Source organism: Tasmannia lanceolata, unplaced genomic scaffold, assembly GCF_043159265.1.
Source record: "Tasmannia lanceolata isolate RefF3 unplaced genomic scaffold, GAP_Taslan_0.1 ptg000037l, whole genome shotgun sequence".
NCBI lineage: Eukaryota > Viridiplantae > Streptophyta > Magnoliopsida > Canellales > Winteraceae > Tasmannia > Tasmannia lanceolata.
The window spans coordinates 57,637,992-57,661,709 of record NW_027518714.1 but is presented as its reverse complement, the minus strand read 5'-3'; the positions used below and the strand labels follow the sequence as shown (position 1 = coordinate 57,661,709).

Sequence of the window (23,718 nt, the reverse complement as noted above, 5' to 3'; positions counted from 1 at the left end):
CTGCTATGGATTTACTAGTGACCATAGTAGAAAGGCATTTTGCTGCTGGCTGTTGCATGTGAGAACAGCCATGCAGGCTTTTTAGAAGATTTTGTCATATTATTTTGGTTCACATTTTTAGCATACCTTGTCCTATTTAACTATTTGCTTGCCACATGCTTGGCATCCTCAAGGATGTCCCAAGTAGAAAAAGTGCATTAGTGGTCACTTTTATGGTGTTTGGTAGCCAATTTAGCGCCACAATCCCTAGAGATTATTAGACAATATTCAAAGCTAATTAATGCTTGTTTAGTGACATGGCACCCATGTCCCTTACTTATACTTTCCATGCCATCCTCCACAAAAAGTAAAAATTCCTCAAGAAGAATTTATTTTTACTCTTGTTGATAACTATTTGAAAAAGGAAATTGATATTGAGACCGAGAATATGACCTAACAGGGGACCTGCAATGAGAATATGCCATGTGTTGAAAAAAATTCTTTTTTGAGATTTCCCTAAAATTAAGGTTTGCATGCATCACTTGTGATGTTGTGGCGTGAATCAATTTGCTTTGTCCCCTTTCAGGTCCTATTCTCAGTGTTTTGTGGCATTTTTTTATTATAAATTTAACCCTTAACCAAGGGTATTTTGGGCACTTACAGTGTTCTTATTTCCATATTAACGGAGTCCCCTTCTAAAATTCAATTGGAAAAAACTTCTAAAACGGCAGCCCGTGCTGAAAATAAAGACGGGAGTAGAAGTGACAGATAATTTTGTCATTTCCATTCTTTTTTTTCTTTTTTTTTCCATTTGTAGATATGTGCACCCCTTTTATTTTTCCTCACACACGTGTCACAATCAACCTCATCGTGCCTTTTTTCCTAACCGTATTCCCGTTCTGCTACCAACCCTCAAATTCAAATTAAAGACCCACCTATTTTCAATTTCAAAACAGAGAGAGAGAGAGAGAGAGAGAGAGAGAGAGATGGTGAAAGTTTCAGAAGGAAAACCTGTAAGTCTATCTTTTTTCACTTCCCCTTTCCAAACCCTAATCAACAGATTTCTACTGTATAAATCCTTCCATCCAAAATGCAGGAACCAAACCCTAACAAAGGGCTTCCCACATGGACACTTCAAGATTTCGAGATCGGAAAGCCTCTCGGCAAAGGAAAATTTGGGAAGGTTTATCTCGCTAGAGAAAAAAAGGTAAAATACCCAATTCCAAACAATCCTTATAAAACCCTAATTCAATTTCTTTCCCATCTTTCTCTATTTTCTAAATCCCCTTTAAAACCCTAATTCAATTTCTTTATCATTCCAGAGCAAGTACATTGTTGCCCTAAAAGTCATATTCAAACAACAGCTCGAGAAATACCGTTTACACCACCAGTTATTGCGCGAAATTGAGATCCAAAGCAGTTTAAACCATCCAAACGTTCTTCGAATTTTCGGTTGGTTTCATGATAAGGATCATTTTATCTTGATTCTTGAATATGCTGCAAGAGGAGAGCTTTATAAAGAGCTTAGGAAGTCGAAACACCTCTCTGAAAAGCACGCCGCCACTGTATAACCCTAATCTCCCTTCAATTGATGAAAGTATGTCTTGTTTTGGTTTCCATTTGTCATAACCGAGTGAATGTGATCTGTTTTTTTTGTTTTGCCCTAGTATATTTTGAGTCTCACCAAGGCATTGGCTTACTGTCATGAGAAGCATGTGATTCATAGGGACATCAAGCCAGAAAACTTGTTGCTTGATTTGGAGGTATGTGGAATTTATGAATTCACTTGTGTTTGTTAATGGGAAGGTTTTGAATTTCGGTTTCGGTACGAAATTTCTGCCAACATCTTGTAAAATCACGGAAACATTTCGGTGTGAAATCATGACCAAAATGATTTTTCTTTTAATTTTTTGTCCTTTTTAGAAATATCTTAAACGAATCTTATGGTTCTTTTTTTTTTTTCGAGTAGAGTTGATTTTTGTTAGGGCTTCTATCAAATTGTCTTTGTTTTATTGTCTGAAAAGTTGCATATATCGACGCAAACATTAAGGAACTTTCGGGCAAAATTCCGAAATTGTGTATTTTTTTCCGAATCCAGGTGGATTTAATTTCAGTAACAGCCAAAATCGAAATATTTCGGCTTCGTTTCGGCCGAAATTTACAACCGTGGTTACTGGAGAAGGAAGAAGATGGAGGGAGGGACACACCACTGATGAATTCCATTTTCTCTTTTGTAGGGTCGGCTGAAAATTGCTGATTTTGGATGGTCCGTGCAATCACGAACCAAGAGGCACACTATGTGTGGCACTTTGGATTATTTAGCACCTGAAATGGTGGAGAACAAAGCACACGATTACACGGTTGATAATTGGACATTGGGTATTCTCTGCTATGAATTCCTTTATGGAGTTCCTCCGTTTGAAACTGAGAGCCAGACCAATACTTTTAAAAGGTTAGGAAGTTTCACCTTAACCTGCCTTTCAATTTGATGTTTGCCTTCTCCACATGGCTATTACTGAAATATTACTCCTGACGCAGGATAATTAAAGTTGACCTTAGTTTTCCTTCAACCCCTCGTGTGTCGGCTGAGGCGAAGGATCTCATCAGCAAGGTATGATAGGAAATGACTTCCATATTTCCTTATTCTCCAAGAAGGATATGTATCAATTGACATTCTAATTGTAAATATGCAGCTTTTGGTGAAAGATGCGTTGAAGAGGCTGTCACTTCAGAAAATTCTAGAGCATCCTTGGATTGTGAAAAACGCTGACCCTTCAGGTGTTTGCAGTGGGGGCGTTTCTCAGATCTGTAAGTCCCAAGACCTCCCTGTAGCATCATCTGTGTCTTGTGATTTATGCATGATAGGTTTGGTTCCAATGTGTGTTTGAATTTTTCTCTTTGTAAGTTTGTATATGTGTGCATGTGGGGTGTTTGGTTTAAGTAGGGATGGGGTGTGGGTGGGGGAGTATATATGCATAGGAACTACAGATGTCAGGTAATTCAGTTTCCTGGTTATGATGAATGGGGGCATTTTTCTCTTCAGATATGTTATTTGGAGGGGGTGGGGGTGGGGGGGATATTCACTGTTCCCTCTCTCTCTCTCTCTCTCTCTCTCTCACACACACACACACACACACACACACCTTTCTCTCTTTGATGAGAGTTTGATTATTACCTCCACTGTTTATGAAAGAGTTGCAACTCACAAGTATGTTGGAATGATCTGGTTGGGAGGGATAAAATATAAGGAGTTTTTTTTTATTTTTTTAAGTCGCTTATTTTATAGTTTGACTTTGTTTATTGCAGGAATAGATGATGTTTCTAACTTTAGTACTTAACCCATTTACAAGAGGAGAAAAAATGCATCTCACAGATTTTATCAGCCATGTTATATTTTTTAATTGTTGGCATGGCTATTGGTTATGGAGTTTGGGAGCACTGGATTTTGGCATGGTGAATTGTTGTAGAACACTGGATCAGTTTTTGAGGTTTTTTCAGGGTGATCATGTATGTATTTCCATAAACAATGTAGAGATGTTGGCTTGAAAACAAAATTGTTTTAACTCCTGAAAATTTTGGAAGACAAGCTTTGCCTGGACAAATTGATTGTTTTGTAAGTTGGAGACGAGATGAAATCATGTAGTCATTGATGTCGGTGATCAGATATGGCTAACTAGGCCTCTCATTTTAATTTTTTTTGTGGGGAGTCCTCTGCAAAGACAAAAGGCAAGTTTAGTGGCTAACTAGGCCTCTCCTAAGTGTGTTCATTGTGTGACAGTGATTTTTTTGGTGGGTGGATCTATAGCGAATCCTTTATTTCTGTTGTATGTATGTGTATCTAGTGATTGTAATTGTTCATGCGCTCATTGTGATGGGCCAATAGATATACTAAATATGATTTTGGACTGCAAGACTACACATGTTTCTTTGGCTTGAATTGTTCAATTATCTTCATGTAGTTGGCATCATTGATTAACAATCTACAAATGGACCCCAGCTATCATGTATCAGATAATCTCTCTCTATTGACAAGATGGTAGTCATATGTGCAAGAGTTAATATTTGATTTGATTAGAAAGATGCTATGGAGGAGTAATGAGATCTAATTCTATACTAGCATGATGACCTATGCAAATTCCATGGACTCCCATGGAAGTGAGTTATCTGAATACAAAAATTGTATCTAAAATAAAGTTATTAGTGTTTTCTTCAGGGAACTGATATTTCCACCCCGTTTCCAGCCTTTCACCTCTTTTGCATGTCCTTTCTTGAAAATGGCCTTATTTTTAGGGAATTTCAAATTATAGCAATATGCATACTTAACAAATAATATTAGACATTGTTATTTAGCAATATGCAAACTTAAGGAATTTCATATTATAGCAAATATTATAGATAATGAATCTACAGGCCCCTGATCAATCCCTTAGAACCCTTCTTATACCCTCTTCAATCCTTCTTGCTCTGGGCTTGTTTTTCCCCACAAGACACCTTTGTCAACTTCTCTCTGTCTCTCTAACCTTACCTGGATACGGTATGGTTAGGAAACCCTCATTTAGGAGTATCAACCACAACCATTAGATTAGGCCATCTAATCCAACAGCTGAAAATAGAGCCACAACTCAACAACATTTCTTTTATCTAATTCCTCTAGTGAAAGTCTGCTCTTGTGGCTTGGAATCTTGTCTGCTATGAATGCCAACAGTTTATGGTCCTCATTCATTAATGATCACTACATGTATTCCGGCCTCTGTTGAGGGCAGCTCCTGCTTCAGAACTTCCAGCATTTGGAGATAAACTTTTCTTTAAGACACTATAGAGATAAAACTTTTCTTTAAGACACTATCTTTTCCTTGGTTCTCATTGGCTGATTGGAAAGGGTTCGAAAGTCAAATTCTGGTTTGACGAATGGATTCATGAGAACACTATTTCTGAGCTATCTCTTAGGTTTTTTTCATTCTATACGATCTTCTTAGCTCCTTAATTGATCATTCTTCAGTATCTTTGGGTAGCCAAGTCCGGATATCGAGATAATCTTTACCCAACTAGGCCCATATCACGTTGCTTATTGATGACACTGAAGAGACTCTGGTGTGGACTGGATCTCTCTTTTAAACAGGCCTTGATGAGTGTTGAAAATTAGTATCCTAAGATCTGGTGGCATGAATTCGCGTTGAATAAATTTATTCCTTCCAACATCTATTTTTTCTGTAGTGATCTTCTCCAACGGACCCCGACATACAATTAGGCAATTCAGACTTGCCTTAATAAATTGATATTCATGCTCTTTTATCTTGCCCGGGATGGAAGTGATTAGGGCATTTCTTCAGAACTGGTTCGGGATTTGTTATATCAGTCAACTTTTTACTTGAGCTTTTCCACCTCTGGTCTTTCAACTGCCCTTTAAGGATGCCCAGGCAGGCATGTAAATTTGTGGTCCATGAGTTTTTCTCTTGACAATATGGGATTGTAGAGTGTTTCCAAGTTCCTAAGATACAAGATTATCAATTATATTGGAAGATGACATATGAGAATGCTCAATGATTGCCATGATTTCTGGGCTAAAGATCATAATTTCAGCAATATATTGAGATCCAATCGAATTACAAACTCATTTACAGAGCCCCAAAAATATGCAGAGTTCTCTAATGACGCATCAAGTCCTGATCCGTTCTATGTTGGGTGTACCGTGGGGGCCAGCCCCTTGAGGTAAAGACCTCTTTCTGTCCAAAACAGCTTACTGCAGAAAGGTCCCGATTTTACGTGTGTGTGTGTGTGTGTGTGTGTGAGAGAGAGAGAGAGAGAGAGAGAGAGAGAGAGAGAGAGAGAGAGAGAGAGAGAGAGAGAGAGAGAGAGAGAGAGTCTCCCTTTCCACCGAAAATGGAACCGCTGAAGACTCTTTTATGTTGAAAGTGGAAACATGTAAAAGGGAGGTAGTGACGCATGAAAGAGGTGGGAAAAAAGGAAGGATTACCGCAGAAAGGTTGGTGCGGAAAAAATAAAAGGGAAAGAAAAGAGCGGAAAAGGGAGATCTAGAACCGAAAAAGGAAAAAAGGGATGCTTCCCATGAAAAGTGTGTCGGGAACCATAATACATATCTTGCAAGGCATAAAAGAAGGGAGTTAAAAGGAAAGCCAAAATTGAGGGGTTTTGAAGGTGTTCTTGGAGAAGAAGAAGAGAATGTTGGGCATTACAAGGTAAACATGTATTCTTTCCAACTTATTGTTATTCTCTCACAATTGTTGTAAACCTCGTGTTTTGGGCAAATCTTGAGAAGAAAGACATTGTAACCCTCATTCCATTTTATTGGATTTCTCTCGGAGTTGTTCCGTAGTTTTCCCATCACTCTGGAGGGTTTTTCACGTTAAATCTTGTGTTCTTTGGTAGTGCTTGGTGCTTCTTCTATTATATGCTTTGTGGTTTCGTTTTTTGAATGGTTTCTTGATTCACATGTAGAAGGGGAAGTTGTTCGTCTTCCCAACAGTTGGCATTAGAGCATGTGTCCCTTAGTAACTCGGAACACGATGTGATTGCTACCTTGAACCAAGTTACGAATGGTTTAATTTTTTTTGAAAATTGACATATTTCATTGATATTCAGATAACAATTGGGACCGGGAGTCCCAGCATGCAATACAAAATATTAAAATGAATTGGGACGGGCATACCCGAGACCAATTCAAAGATAGCTAAATACAACATTTACAGTAGAGTGTAAGCATTCCTATTCTCTATTTTGTAGATTGCATTCTTTTCATCTTTTCTAGCAAGCGTATGCAGCTATTACCTGTACCCGTTGAGACTACAACGAACTCCTAACCAGCAACCTGGGAACTCCTAACCAACACCCTCTTGGACTTTCAAGTTGATTGAATCCTCCGAAACTACCAAATTCTGCCTCATAAAACTCCAACACTCCAGAACTAAAACACTCCTAGAAGGAATAGTAGAGCTAAAATATCCAGACAACAGACTTAAGCGAAAGAACGAATCTCTCAAGCTACGGCTATGAAAAGTAATTTCTGGGTAGCAAGTCATTCACACTGCTGTTTTGACGATAGATTCCTGGAGTAATGCAAAAATGATTCATCCTTCAAAGATCTACGATCCCCAAATCTGAAGCTTAAAAAAAATCATCAAATTAGAAGCGAAACGAACTACCACCAAGAGGCATAGTCCAGCCTGAATTTTCTTACTGATTTCTTTTTCCTTTCTATATTTATTCTTTTTCTGTTTCTCCTCTATATTTCTATTTTTCCTTTCTCTTTTCCCTCCTCTTTCTTTCTCCTAGGTCTTTTTCTCTTTTCCTACCTCTTTTCCTGTCTCCTTCTTCTGTTTTTTCTTTTTTTATTCTTCTTCTTCTTCCTTTTTTTTGGGGCCGGAAAGCCTTTCATTCAGGGTTACTACCCTCGGCGCCCTTATCGCCATTAACCTTTCCAACTTCTCTTCGCTCCTTCAGGTCCCTAATAGCTGTAGAGCGAAACAAATTTTTAGTGGCTTCTAGATTATCATCAAAACCTATTCCGAAAACATCTCCTATTGCCAGTAGCTCATCCATTGAGAAGATGCCATATGTATCGGTCATAGAGAGCTTAATGTATGCTATGGTATGCACAAGGTCCAACATAGCACATGCTACTAGCGTAATTAGAAGATACCAGGCAAGTAACATTGAGAAGCTGTAAAATGGATCTTAAGGCATCCAAGGCGCACTTCTAAAGTTTGCCTATGCTTTGGGAACTCATCGCAAATGGTGAAAGGCTATACAGATGCTCACATAATAGGAGATCTTGATAAGAAAAAGTCTACATCGGGTTTTCTGTTTACTTTTGCAGTGGGGATCATTTCTTGGCAAAAAAAGCTACACAAATGTATCCCACTCTCGATTATAGAGGCTTTATACATTGTTGCCACATAAGCATGTAAGGAGATGCTGAAGCATTTTCTTATGGAGCTGGGTTTGGAATAGAAAGAATATATTGTTAGATGTGACAATCAAAGTGTCATTGATATGAGCAAGAATGTTGCGTTCTGCTTTAGGATTAAGCACATTGATGTGCAATACCATTGGATTTGATATGTCTTAGAAAATGGGTTGATGGAGATAAGCAAAATTCATACTAGTCTCGGAGATTTGTGGGGAAGAAGAAGAGAGATCACTGTTTCCCTTTGATGTACAAAGAGCCTTGACTGAACAAAAAGAGCAAGGAGCCACCTCGTAGCCAAATTCGGGTGGAGCTTTTACCAGAAAATCAAGCTGGGTTTGAGTTGATCCCAATTCATTTTATAGCACAAACTCAACCTGGCCCGACCCAAATTACACCCCTAACTACACCAAGGTGACAAAGCAAATAATACAGAAAATGCAATAGCTATTTAAATCTATTTTTTCTATTTTTTTTTATACCATCTTGTGGAGAGAAGATTTTTTTGTTTTTTCTTCTTCATGCTCCTGGGCAGGATAGAATTAGTGGAAAAGAAATAGAAATGTTGGTCCAGTGCACGCATATGAGTGAAGAAATATGATTTTATAGATAAGGAATAAACGATGGCTAAATCCAAGTGACTTTCCTAACTCCATGCAACTTTTTGCATGTGTTTGCCCCCAATTGAACCTGAGATCAGATTCATTATACAAAATGGCTTTAATTAGTAGACTTATTTGTTGACATGGAAACATATTAGTTGGAAAAGCTACGTGGGTGGTCTCATGATGTTGAAGGTTACTATTAAAAAAAAGTTTGTTGAAGGCTATTACAGTTTCCAACAAGCTATACAAAATCGATCAAAATTAGTCAAATTTTACATCTCTGTGATAAGACCCAACAAACCCATTCTAATTGAAATCAAATGCCTATAAAGCTCATTTACTCTCCCCTCAAACATCTTAATACCTTCCTCTAAATCTCCACAACTTCTCCCTAATGACTCCACTGCAGACTTCAACTCCATTTCCCATACACCGTTCTCCGGCCGCGGCCGGAAAATTAGATCTTGCAAATTCCGAGAATCCACCATTGCCTGTCTCAACTCATCTAGAACTGCACCACTAACCCTCCTTCGCTTTTCGATTTCTTCCTTCACTACTTTATATAATTCATGCAATGAGCCCGACCAAGAATCTGCCTTGCGAGGGGGACCTGCGGGCAACCCACGTTTAGACTTGAACGATAGGCCGATCGAGAGCATTCCACACACGAGTACACACATTGTCTTAGACCCACTTAATGCTTCGTCTAGTTCAGTTGCGGGTGCACCCCTGTGGTTGCATGGTTTTGCTCTACAAGCAACGAACGAGCAACCTTGTGCTAGTTTCTCACCTAACTTTCTCAAGCTCGAGCCACACTTATCTAACTCGTCCCACCTCTTCTCCATTGCCTCACATGAGCCCAATACGATCCGCACCCGTGCTAGCATGGACTCGTTTGGCTCACGTCCCCCTCTTAGATAGCGTAGGGCCATGGTTAACAATTCTATGTAGTTTTTAGTCTTCTCCATCCGATCACGAATGTTGTTACACACATCAAGCAATTCTATGATGTCTTCGAGAGATTCGTCTATCACTCTCCGGTCGATTTCTTGGCAATGATTGACTCTAGCAAATGATTTGATTACCATCTTTTGTGTGCCCACCGCGGCATCTAGTGCTCGTAGGACCCATTGGGCGTTCATATGACAATCGGATGGTCTGGATTGGATCATGAGATCATCGAGCTCCGCCGTGAGCCATTGATCGAAGGGGCTCCGAACCGGTAACGGCGACACCAGTGATGAGGACTGCCTTGCCGGAAATAGTATGGAGAGGGTGCGAAAGAGAGAGGAGGGCTTCATGTTTGGGTTACAAAGGACACAGGTTGATGATGCCTTGATGGGTACAGTACTCCCCCCTCCTTATGTAGGATTTCGAACCAAATGTCTCAAAGATGGGGGAAATTAATTTCTAGGATCTATTCAATTAACCCACGCAGCCACAAGATTGGAAGAAAAAAAAATACAATTATAGAACTAATCTGGCCGTCCAATTGATGAGACCAAAAGGCAATGTGGGTCCCATCTTTGTTGGTGCGCCTCATTTCTGTGGGCCCACGTCAATGGGCACCCTAATTATTGGCAAGAGGACCATTAGCTGTCTTAGCCTACCACTGCAATACGGCCACGTCAGAGATAGGCCGAATGGTGGGGCCCAATAAGATACATGAAGCTAAAAAGAGAGGATTAAAAAAGTGCTAATGTTCAATTATGAGTTGAATTTCGTGGTTTTTTTAATCTAATTTTATATTATGATATCTTTTGGTGGTTTTTTCTTCATAATTTTTTATAGTTTTCAATTTTTTTAAGATGGACATGCTGTCGACACGAAATTGGTCCACGTAGCGTGAGAGGGACCACCACAGCTTACATTGTCTCTGTGTATGCCGCGTGGGGGACTTCGTGTTTCTAATATCAAAATTTTTAGGTAATTTTGAAATAAACAAAAGATTTGCCACATGTTGATATTATTAGAGATTTTATATGCTGTGTGGCAGTAAAGTCCAGTTTTTTCATAAAGTGTAGTATGGCCCACTTCATACGATGATCTAAACCGTTCATTTGTTGGGCCACAACGTTAATAGGCTGTGCCCTGAAAATCATTTCCATAGGACTATCCTAACCCTCCGATCTATAGAGGTTTCCATAATGTGCAGCCCCTCTTTAGATTTGAGGTATATGATCATCCTATGGAAATAATTTTCCGGGCACAACCTAGAAAAATTGCATTTACAAGGATGCTTCAAATTCAGATTAAAGTTGTGGCCCAACAAACGAACGGTTTGGATCATCATATAAAGTGGGCCATACTGCACTTTTTGTTAAAAATATTGGACTTATAAAAGGGCGATGATATTTTCACCCCCCTGCAGTACGCATTCGCCCCCATTATAACATGAACAGTGGGCAACTTTAAATCTTTTTTGACGTCAAATCTCATTAAAAGGGGAGCGAATGCGTACTGTGGGGTGAAAATATCATCGGCCCTGTAAAATTTCATATTATTAGCTTCTTCTTTTGGGAAGTGATAAATCAGCCCTGATTTATCTTAAATCGACCCTTTTTAACGTAAAATGTTAGGGCGTTGCATAAAGTTGCCAACTGCTTTTAAATGCCAAACAGGTGGACAACTCACACGCCCTAACGGCTAACGTTTTACGTTAAAGGAGCCGATTTAAGATATATGGGGATCGATTTATTACCCTGCCCCACCCCCCTTTCCCCTTCCTTTTTTTTTCTTTTTTTTGGGGGTGAAGTTGGTTTCTTATCTATTTTATCATTGTTTATAATGATACATTGATATTTTAAATATCTATCCCGATTTATTTTTAATCTAACCAGAAATATATTTTATTTATATTTATTTATTTTAATATTATCATATTAATTTAATATTACTATTAACTACTGCTATATTACTTATGAAATATGACACTCCTGACTCCACTCCCTTTGTACTAGTAAAAACGCACGTGCTATAGTGAAGAAAGGATTATCATATGTAATTTTTTTTGGGAACAATCAATTTATATCGTGGCTTATTAAATGGATGGTTTGGATCATCCTACGATACAGGGAGTGCAATTCTTTTGAAAAATACTTGATTGTACGGACTTACACCATAGGTTGTATGCTAAAAATCATTTCCATAGGCTGATCCCAACACGGTTACGGGGTTTTCAAAATATGTCATTTATCTATAGATTGTAGGGATGTGATCATCATTTGGGAATAATCAAATGGACGGTTTGGATCATCCTATGGTGTAGGCCGTAAAATATTCAGTAAATTTTTTTCTTTTTTGATAGGTAAGTTGGGGTTTTGCGGGGACCCCTACCTGCTTATCAAAAACATACTTCACTACATGGGTTTACACCATATATATATATTCTAATAAGAATTTTGTGACAAAGCTTGCAAACCAAAAAATATTTCTTACACTCCCTATTAAAAAAAAAAGTACTGTATACACCATAGGATGATCCAAACCGTCGAATTGATGGGCCACATCCTACGTTCTAAAAAAAACACATTTCCATGCGATGATCCTAGCCCTGCAGTCTACAGAGGAATGACATATTTAGGAAACATTTATTGATTGGAGGGTTGTAATTATCCTATGGAAATGAATTTTGGCACACAACCTACTTACATTGTGGCCCATCAAATGGACGGTTTGGATCATCCTACGATATAAGCCATTCAGTACTTTTTGAAAAAAAATATTCACTATAAGGACTTACACTATATAAAAACTCTCATAATTACATCATTTCCCTCTAAATGATGGGGAAACGGGTCAAACGGGCAGGGTCAAAATGACGCTGGAAATTTTACGGGTCATTGGGCTTGGACCCGCATCCGGCCCGTGCATCATCGGTTGATCCAAACCGTCCATGTGATGGAACACAACATCAATAGGTCGTGCCTGTAAAATCAGTTCCATAGGCTGATCCTAGCCCTCCAATCTCTAGAGGTTTCCATAATATGGTGTTCCTCTTCAGTGCCCGGAATTTGTATATATTTCATAGGGTGTCTGGAGTCGTAATATCTCCAAAAAATTCATCAGGAAGAGTAGTGTGTGCGTAATTGTTATATGTTGACACCTCCTCTCCGTAGTTTTTTTCGTAATTGTCATATACAGGTATACATGGTCCTTAATTTCCATACAAAACTTTAATAAGTAATGATTATTATTGGTACTGTGTACTCATTATTGTTAGCCATCTTTAAGGACATAGTATTTCCGTGAGGTTGTTCAACATAGCTAATAAGACAAATCTCTTAACACACACAATTGCAAAGGACGGGCGAGATGCAGCCTTCGGAGAAGGTGGCTAGCAGATGGGAAGAATGACAGGTCACTAGTTTGGCTTCGGAAGCATTTGCAAGGGTACTTGACGATGGAAATGGCAAAAATACCCTTCGTCAATTGGCTGTAAGGGGAATTATTTTCACCAACACAAATGGGATACAAGAGGAAATTGTAAAAAAGAAGGGAACGAATTGTTAAGGTTCTCGCTTTATATACATAGTATATATATTTTCCTAAAAATGAATGATAAGACGAACAAAAGGAGGTGAAAATGTAGAAAACGGCGAATAAGAAATGGTGAAAATGCTGGAGAAGGGGGTGGGGATATAATTTCCGATGACTAATATTTAGCGAATAAATAAATTTATAGCAGCATAACATACTGCCCACAAATTCTCGATAAACTCTTTTGTGACTGCTGTGGATCGTACGAGGTGTGGAAATGAAAAAAAGGAGAAAAAAGAAGAAGAAAATGATTCAAAAGGGTTTTCCTTGGGGGGGGGGGGGGGGGGGGGAATGGGTAAACCTGCTCCTAGCATCCTAGCTGTGTTAGCCTCATTTGCGTTGGGGTTCTACGAGAAAAATAATGATCCGACATGGGAAAAAGTGAATTGTTGTGGAAGGGCTTTTAAGGACTTCCGGCACCCTCCCATTAATAGCTAGCTTTAAGGGTTACTTCTACCTGGGTCCCAACAACTTGTCCTAATTGACTATGCCCGTGGGGTGACGTATAGATAAAAATATAATAGATATGGTTACTTAGAGAGATTTCGATATGGCATCTGTAAATTAGAGGATTAGGATCATCCAATGCAAATGATTTATGGGGCACAACGTATTTACATTGACGCCAAGCAGGGGCGATGCCAGAAATTTTGCACAAGGCGGGCAAAAATTATAGTAATTTTTTATCTATCTTAAAATTAAGATGGAAAAAATTCCTATCTAAAATTTTGCACAAGGGGGCAAAAATTATAGTAAATTTTGCACAAAGAAGGGAGATAAAAATGGTAACATTAAAATTTTAAACTTATTTTCTATCTTAGGGATGATTGGAAATGGGGGCATATTTTTTTAATATAAAAAAATATTAAAAAATAAAGGTATATATATATTTTTTCCAAAAAATAAGGGGGGCAATTGTCCCCCTTTCCTTACAAGTGGCATCGCCCTTGACGCTAAGCAACTGAATGATTTGGATCTTCAAACAAGCTTAGTTGTAGTGCATTTTTTTAAAAGGTATTCACACTCATTCACGAACACCATATAACATCTCTTTTGTGCCATATAACAACTATTCTTTGCCCCCTCTGGAGCAAATTCCCAGCTCCGCCCCTGATTATGATTTCTTTCAATTATGCTGTATACGATTATGATTTCTTACAATTGTTGGGTCGGTAAGCTGGAATCGAACCTGTGACCTCAAGGTGAGATACAAAGCCTCAATCGTTTAACTACAAGCTCAACCCCATGTGATCATTTTTAGTAACAATTTTCAAGATGACAAAGGATGTGGCAGCCGTGATACCTCAAAAAATCGCATTTAGTTAATTTCGGGATAGGTCTCTCTCTATTTCGTTTTTGCTTAATCTCAATTGGTAAATTATCTCTCACATTCTCTCTTAATCTCTTTCTCTCTATTATGTTTTTATCTCTCACACTCACTCTATTATGTTTTTAATTTCGGGTTGGGATAGGGTTGAGGCCTTGGCGACTGGGCCCGAACCCAACCTTCGTCCTCTAATTTTATCTTGATTTTCTTTGGCTTATAGTATTTTTCTTTTTTGGGTCATCGGTCGGATTGAGATGGGTTGGCTCGGGTTCGGGTTGAGGGAATGCTATCTCGGGTTGGGTTACGGTTGGCCTCAACCCGATCCAACCCGACCCGAGTTGCAACCCTAATATTTTGTTCTTTCATTAAATTGTAGCGATTATATATATCTTGGATACACCGTATTCTTTGTTCATTTGGGATTAATGCTTGCAGGTTCAAGAGGTATTTGTTTTCTTCCTATCCTTAGTAGCTCTTAATATAACCTATTTAGACGGTATAAATCTGTTTTGTTCTTTCACTGTCTCTTTCCACCATCAGTTTTGCTCTTTAATAAACTTCTAATTTGTTTCCAATCTTAATTAACTTCCAAACCGTGCATCGCACGGTTGGCCCCATTAGTATAATAGATATGGTAACAAGTCATTTGCTACTTTGCTTGGACTTGATCAATTTTCATGATGTTAAAGATTGGTCGGTTATCTGGAGTAATAGTTGAAAGTGTGATGCGTATGTGTGAAGGAAAAACGAAATTGTAACTCTCGAGCAGGCACATGCTGAAGATGCCAACAAGAAATCTTCAAGGTGGATGTGAATAATTAAGTCATGATTGAGATTATTGGGTTTATGTCTTATGTTATGTACCTAGATGGCCCCACTTGGGTTGAATAAATTAGTTTTAGATTTCTGTGGAGTTTGTCAAGGATAGGAGTCTTTTAGATAAGGATTATCTAGATTATATGTTTTTTTTATATATATATATATATATAAATAACATGTACACAGCCTTTTTTGAAGGAATAAAGAAAATTGTTGCAGAAAGTGTGTCATTGGGAACAAAAGGAGGATTAATACTTCCCTCGAAGTAGATCAAGAGGCTGATTTTTCCTCCAAGAAGATCAAATCACATTGCGAATCGATCCGGGTTCGTAACAAGTGGTATCAAAGCCGTCGATCTTGCACCATGGCTAAATATCGGGAGATTTTGGATTCCATGCGTGAGGAGTTCAAATCATTTGCTTCGAAAATGATAGAGCAGCGACGATTTGAAGAAGGCTTGAACAAAATTAGCACATTGATCAACGAAATGCAAGAAGAATAAAAGCTAAATCTGAAAAATGTGCAAATTGTTGCCGGCGAAGATGATTTAGTTGAACACCATGCCATGCCTCATCTTGATTTTGTCAATCCATTCGATCTCTCCATCGTTTCGAAGAGCAGCTGTGAAACATTATATTTTCTTCAACCTTTAATCACAACTGACTTCGAAAGTGAGATTCGAAAGATCGTGCTCATTATTTGTGAAGAGCATGAAGACATGGTGGCAACTACAACATTCAACAAAATTGTACCCAGTAAGATTTGGGATCCTGGTGGAATAAATTTTTTTTTTCCAATTTAATCCAACCTTGAGGACAAGGTTGATTTCAAGGAGGGAGGAATGTTACGTACATAGATGCCCCACTTGGGTTAAATAAATTAGTTTTAGATTTTTATGGAGTTTGTTATTGATAGGAGTCTTTTAGATAAGGGTTATCTAGATTATAGGTTTTTTTTAAAAATAAAATAAAAAAAATAACAGAGAAGTTATATGGTGCTCGACCGTTAAGTAGCGTGTACATGTTATTCCTTCAAAAAAGTGGGCTGCTGTTGCATCAAATATCAAAGGCGGTACCTTTTTTCCGGTACTTGACGGTCGGGCATCATATAAAAACTCTAAATAACATGTACGCAGCCATTTTTGAAGGAATGAAGGAAATTGTTGCAGAAAGTGTATCGTTGGGCAAAAAGGAGGATTGATCCTTCCCTCGAAGTGGATCAAGAGGTTGATCTTCCCTCCAAGAAGATTAAATCATGTTGCGAATCGATCCGGGTTCGTAACATCTTATGTTGGCCATTAGGTTAGTCAACAATTTGGGGCTCCGTTTATAGTTTTCTTGTTTTTCTAGGAGTGTGTTTTGTAAACCTAAAATCATGAGGTAGGATTTACTTTGGGAAATGATTTCTGCGCTCAAGTGTTTTGGTAAACACGTCCTCCACTTGTTTGTCGTGTAGTATTTAAAGGGTTTTAAGAGCTTTTTGAGAATTGTAATATCCTCTGACATCCCTTTAAATACTATACTATACGACAAACAAGTGGAGCGCGTGTTTATCAAAACCCTTGAGCTCAGAAATCATTTCCCTTTACTTTTTATAGACAGACAACATACAGTTTTGGTGGGAGAGCAAAAATGGTTTCCATTGTGAGAGAGAGAGAGAGGAAGGATACTTATCAAATGGATTCAGGCATCTCTTGTAATCTCTATATTTTTCTCATACTGGAAGATAAAGGAGCTCACCTCATAGACGTAATGCCATTGTCTAACCACGTAAATCTCAGTGTTGTTTTATGTGCTGATTTATGCATTATCCTCTTTATTCGTCGATTTATTTACTGCGATATATGTGATGGATTTCACCACAATTTGTGTGTAAATCCTCTTCTTCATTGATGGTTTCTCATAATGTCATAATAAGGGATCCATGCGTGGAGCACACAAGAAAAGGGTTGGTTTTTGGTGCTTAGTAGAGAGTTTGACGTCTATCTTCCTAAGGAGAAGTTGGCTTTTAGTAAAAGTCAAAATATTTGCCGGTGATGATTTATACTAACAGATTAACCGTCGGTAAGAAATCTGCTAATGTACATATATGTAGTTGTAGCCATTGGCAAAAAAGCAAAGAAACAGAGACATAAATGCTACACATGGTTGTCCCTTGCAACAGTAGATAAAATTCTCACAATCTCATTCCCTTGATGTGTTGTGTCTCTATATGTATGACAATGAAAAATAGGGTAAAAGGCACAACTAACCTAGAGGTATATCTGATGCACTCATTCAATGACATGTAAATATATGGGTATTTTAAACATCTAATGCACATCATTGTCAACAGAATATGCAATTCTCCTAGAAAGGAAAGAAAGCAAAAATAAGTAAATATGTAACTTTGGGTGGAGCTCTGTCGTGACTTAACAAACCATGTTTATGTGGGTAAAAGCAGAGCCCCCACATCTTAAACCAATACGATTTCATATCGGCAAAAATATGTTAAAAAGCTCAATATTAACTTCTTAGCTAAAGATAGTACAACATATCATGTCTTAATATTCTATCATGTGGGTTTGTCCCTCTTTACAAAGAAGGAAATTATATGCCATTAAGGAGAGTGTATTAGGAATTAAGCCATGTTTTGGTGATAATCAGAGGGTATTTTGTTACAGAGAGAGACAGAGAGAGAGAGAGAGAGATGTGACAGAGAGAGAGAGAGAGAGGGATGTGACACAAGTGACGTCGATCTTATCGTGGCTATGGATAGAGAAGATGCTATGGCATTATTTGAGCTATTTTAATCGTCTAGTGGTGTTTCCATTTAATATGATATTGCCATCTCTTTCCTATTTTCCATCCATATAGTACTAGTTTATATATGAACCCACTCAGTTGCATAAAGAGGATCGAGTGTTAGACAAAAAGCAAAATCAAGATTTGCATGTAGGTAGCAAGTAGTCCGATAACTACGAAAGCAACCTCATAATTAAAGTGTACAAGTGGACTATCTTAGTTCTAGTACTGTGTAATTTAAATCCTTTTCAAGTGTACAAAAGAGCTACAATTTCTACAAATGTCATTTTCATGGCTAAACTATGTCAACGTATTCAGTAATATCATACGCACGGTGTATGATAGTATCATTCCAACATGTTGACAGACTGAGACGAGTGGAGGGATTTTTCTCTTGGGATACTAAATTAAATTGAGAGTCCTAACTCAATAAAGGGAAATTAAGGGATAAGTGGAGGGAAATGGTCAAGAGAGGGGAAGTTCCAAAATGTCAAGACTCATCTCCTCAGAACACCCTTGGCTCCACACATAATTCACACACACTGTAAATGCATTTAGTGTATATAGCCTTTTTCAAATATTAGCTGGTAGAAAGGTCAATTTTCAACATTAGGGCTCACAAAACCAAAAATTGAATTGAATCAGATAAATGTGAATGAGCCTAGAAAGATCCAATGAGTCAAAGTAGAACACATTTTCACACTTGAAACACCATAGCAAGTCATAATTAACCATGCAAGGTGGAGGTACATTTCATCATTCAGATAACGAAAAATTGATTCGACCCCACCGATCCAAATCGGATGAGACCCTGTGATCTCAACGGTGCGGTCCTTACGACCCGACATCATGAGCATTGGGCTCCACCCCAAGGGTAATGGGGGGATTTTTAATTATAGGCTTGATTGAGATTAGAACTGCTTTTACCACTTCACATTCAAATGGGCAAAGCAAAGGCTTTTTGAAAAAGATGGTTCGGAGGTAAAGATGATTAAGACAAACTGAGATCAAAGCTTATCTCTTCTGAAAATATGTCTTCCAAGCCATATAAAGCAAAATCTTTTATATTTTTGCTATGGATTCATGTGAACTTGAATGATCTGTCAACAGCTAGTCTTGAGAAGGGCCCCCCCAATGTCACCAATGTGGGAAACACATATGACAAGCTGTGCAAGCATCTACACACACATAGCCATGCTCACCATTATTATCAACACCAACAAATGGGTCTTCTCTCCACACCAAAGCAAAAGAAGAAAAGAAAAGGAATAACGAGAGAGAGAGAGAGAGAGAGAGAGAGAGAGAGAGAGAGAGAGAGAGAGAGAGAGAGCTCTTCGCACATCGCACATCTCTCATGTGGTTCACACACCACCTAAAGCTGCTAACACATATGGTGTGAAAGGAAAAGAAAACCAACACCAGAAAAGTTCTAACGTGTTTCCCTCACTTTAATTTTGGTAAATAAGTTGAAGAGGGACACGTTAATCACATCAACTTAGAATTTGAATTTGATAATCACATCAACTTGCAATGGACCAAGCCAATCCCCTTGGGAGTTGTGTGAAAATGATAAACATGAAATTCCACTGCCAACCATCACATGATTTTGCACTTACATGACATGCAAAATGATGAGAATCCTCAAAATGCTACAATTAATCTAGTCCTAATTATACACCAAAACTTGGTGTTTAATCTCAGTGAAGTATTTTTCAACTTCGCTTGAAAATTGGTGTCTTTTGTAAGATTTTATGTGGGCATTGAAAAGTGAGATTTAAGTGTGAATTTACTGGATTTACCTATTAACCAAGTGATCAATAAAGTATATAAGGGTAATCAGTGCATATTATCCTAGTCTGACATGAATGTTTTAGTGTTAGCCCTTAGTTAACTACATCAAGATTAGTAGTTAATTGAGCTGATTAGAGTTTGTTATGGGTAGAATACTAACAATTGGTTTTCTATAAATAAGTGGGTTGGTCTTTGCTATCATCTAACGGATCATCAGGAGATCTATCCCATTTGAGATATGATCATCCAGATAGGCAGAAGATCTAGCCTAGATTTATCATCTGCCATGACCGATCGAGCTACGCAAAATAGCTTTCCGTTTATGATTGCTGTATATATATTTTTATGGTTTTACAATCAATCTTACATCTTTGACATTAAAGAGAAGGGTGGGATAGCATGTCATTTTATTGAGCTTGTTGTTGGCATCCTTTGAGAAAAGAGTGTATTAACACAGGTGTACATTTATTTAGTTTTCTCAACATAAGTGGCACCAACACTAATGCAAATTTTTGGGAATGGATTACTCTCCCCAAGATCATCTCTATGCGACCAATTATGTATACCTTGTATTCGCACTAAATAAATGTCATTTGCCTTTTTCTTTCTGTTATAGGGGTAAAGGGTTTTTTTTTTCCCTTTTTTTTTCCATCTATCTTGGCAGGTTAGGCAAGGTTCTACGCCCTATTTTCTCATATTAATAAAATTTTAAGGTGCCACCCCAGGTTCCTAGATAAATTCAAGGTAAAAAAAGAAGATAAAATAACAACCATGAGATGGGGGGTCTCTCTAGATGATCCTCTCCACCTCCCATGGTCAATTTCATAGCATCTTCAGGTCATCTTAGAATGCTGAAATGAAAAATTAAAAATAGGAAAACAAAACTGCAGACCTCTAAAAAGCCCATGAACCGTCAGAAAGCATCTCCAAACAGAATATTATAAAAAACACACAGTTGAACTGCAACAACCCTTCCTCACCCCACTTTCTCTGGTTGTTGATTCCATTATTTTTTCCCTTTTTGGACTCATGGGTCTGGAGTGGAGCAGAAGCCAGAACATTTATGGGATGCTACATGTACCTCTAGAAGGCTGTCACGTGTACACTTTGAGTCCCTTGCAGGAGATACATACAATACATTGCTGTTTCAATAATAGCATGCAGGGTGGAGGAGAAATAATGGGGGGAATCCATAGAATGTGGGAAAGATATTTATGGGTCTGAGGTGGTAAAATTGACAGTTAAAGTTGGTATCATATCAAAACAGTCAAATTCCACAAACAGTAAAAAAGACGAATAAAAGAAAAGGAAAGGGGGAGAGAGAGAATGAGAGAAAGGGAGGAAAGAAAGTAAGAAAGATGATAGTAGACAGTTAAAACAGTCAGTAAATTTGAAATGGATGTGTTAGGTTATTATTCTCTTTGTCTTTTGAAGAACAAGCTTATTGCTTGCTAAACACTGTGGAAACCCATGAAAGTGTAGGCCTTTTTGGGTTAGCTTATTCAATCAAAGCGGCTCTCTTTTCGTCTGTTTTCATGGATCCCAAGGCTTCAAAGCTGCCTCAAGAGGTCCCCAGTTTCCATCAGGCTCTGGGACTCCCTCAGCCAAAGATGAGAGAAAGCGAAGAAGTGGAGAACAAGGAATTACAGATTGTAGTTGCAGAAAAAGATGAGGGGAAAAAGCAGATTGTACCCAAGAGAAGTTCCAACAAAGATAGGCACACAAAGGTGGATGGGAGAGGGAGGAGAATAAGGATGCCAGCACTATGTGCGGCACGAATTTTTCAGCTAACTAGAGAACTAGGCCACAAATCAGATGGAGAAACCATACAATGGCTATTACAACAGGCCGAACCATCGATCATCGCGGCCACCGGTAGTGGAACAATTCCGGCTTCGGCTCTAGCAGCGGTTGGAGGCTCTGTTTCGCAGCAGGGGACCTCTGTTTCGGTGGGTTTGAACGAATTGGGACCAGGATTAGCGTCAAGTAGTAGTGCTAATTGGGCCATATTAGGTGGGAATTTTGGTAGATCTCAGTTGGCAACTGGCTTATGGCCCTCTGTCAGTGGTTTTGGTTCCGGGTTTGTTCATTCGTCGGCATCCATCACATCAAATTTTACTGGTGAAAGCTCAAATTTCTTGCCCAGGCTCGGCTTCCATGGGTTTGAATTGCCAAATTCCAATCTGGGTTCGATGAATTTTAGCCCGATTTTGGGTGGACATAACCAGCAGCTTCCTGGATTGGAGCTTGGGCTTTCTCAAGAGGGTCATATTGGTGTGTTGAATCCTCAGGCTATGAACCAGTTTTATCAGCAGATGGGGCAAGGGAGAGGGTCTGGTCCCACACATCAGCAACTGCAGCATACCCCTCCTTCAAAGGATGATTCTCATGGATCAAGACATAGAGAATTAAGAGAGTAGAAGATTTCTAAAGGAGAATTTGAGGAGAAACAGAAAGAAATAGCACACTAAAAATATGCGATTTTTTTGGATTTTTTCCTCTGTAATGGAAATTTTTTGTGAGAGAGATAAGGAAATTCAGTCTTTCATGGGATTGGGTCATTGGGTTGCCCCTTGTTTCTCTTCAAAGCTTCACTATATTCTCAAAAAACAGGTACTTTTGGCTTCCTTTTTTTTTTTCCACTTTTGCTCAATGCATCACCAGTGGCATACACAATTTCATGGGTAATGGTTGTTTCTGATCTGCAATGTGCAGGTGGAACTATTCAAAGACGAATAGCTTGTGATTGGGCTTAAACTTTCATGTTTGTTTTAAGGTTTGTCGATAACAGTGTAAGCCATCTTTTATTATATGGTGTTTAGGTCTGGATGGAGTGGTGATTGGCTTGTTTTTGAAAAGTAAACTCACGGGAGTTTCCTAATTATATGATTATATGATAAAATTAAAGATCTTCACTATTTTTTGGATTATATAATAGAATTTCCTAACTATTTTGAAACGACCAATTACTCCAAATGCTCAAGCTGTTAGAGTGGTGTTATTAAATCATTTATACTTTTAACATTATATGAATTTTAGTTCTAGCAAGGATGCTTGCTCATCTTAGAAGTTGAAGTCTGAAAGAAGGGCAGATAACCAATTTGTAATGGCCCCTCAATGTTTCCACTTTGATGCATACTGACATAAGCTTTAGCATAAAGCTTGATGTTTATGTACACTGTTGAGAAGATCTCCCTAAGCAATAGTCTTTTAGAAAATAGCTTCTAAATCTGCGGTTTTCCTTCCAATAACTAAAAATAGGAATGTGAAGTACTTGTTGCCATTTCTCTCGTCTTCCTCATCATTTCCATGGGAATTAAATAGCATAATATTCTAATTAAATATACTGATACTATGAAATCTTGATGCCATCTGCAGTTCTTGGAATGTAAAGTACTTGCTGCTTCTGTTACTGATCCATCAAGATACACATGGAATTTATTAGCTTTTTTCGTTTCCCTCGTGTGGTGTGAACCTATTAGTTCAATTCTTCCCCATTTTGGTGCTTAATCTCTGTTATGAAATGCCATGCAAAACAACTTCTACCAGTAGCTTCCCTTCTCTGAAAACGCCATGAATTCAATTTACTCATCATTCACCAGTTTGGGATTTAATTTTCAAGTTTCATCTAGTTATCAGTTCAAGCTGGCTTAAGTATAGGTCAATTAAAACTTAAACAATTGCCAAATCTTCATGCAATTTGGTAAAGTTCAGTGGTGTAGAAACCCATTAACCTTTCTTTTCATTCTTTTTCTTTCAGAGAATTTATGTTTGCCTCTTCTCTTGGATCTTCTTCTGTTACTTTCTTTTCCCAAAACTGGGTCCATTTCTTACAAAAAAAAACTTCCAGTTCAGTTAAGAAGGCGGTGAAGGTTCTGCAATGTTGTAAAATTGTTCATTTAGTTTGAGAACAAGTACATCTCATTGACTCAACGAAGTATGATGTCACCA

The 23,718-nt window shown here is 38.2% G+C and overlaps 2 protein-coding genes across 2 annotated transcripts; both read left to right on the top strand.

The window, feature by feature from the left end:
- The first annotated feature begins 893 nt into the window (after nucleotides 1-893).
- LOC143861750 (serine/threonine-protein kinase Aurora-3-like) lies at nucleotides 894-3,607 on the top strand. The gene is made up of 8 exons (XM_077372644.1): nucleotides 894-992; nucleotides 1,076-1,186; nucleotides 1,302-1,544; nucleotides 1,647-1,742; nucleotides 2,217-2,431; nucleotides 2,518-2,590; nucleotides 2,673-2,787; nucleotides 3,286-3,607. Coding segments are annotated over exons 1-8 (882 nt in total). The 5' UTR covers nucleotides 894-965; the 3' UTR covers nucleotides 3,288-3,607.
- Nucleotides 3,608-20,934: 17,327 nt separating this feature from the next.
- LOC143862331 (transcription factor TCP20-like) lies at nucleotides 20,935-22,685 on the top strand. The gene is made up of 2 exons (XM_077373359.1): nucleotides 20,935-22,380; nucleotides 22,483-22,685. Exon 1 carries the CDS (start codon nucleotides 21,303-21,305, stop codon nucleotides 22,185-22,187), a length of 885 nt encoding a protein of 294 aa, XP_077229474.1. The 5' UTR covers nucleotides 20,935-21,302; the 3' UTR covers nucleotides 22,188-22,380; nucleotides 22,483-22,685.
- Nucleotides 22,686-23,718: the final 1,033 nt, after the last annotated feature.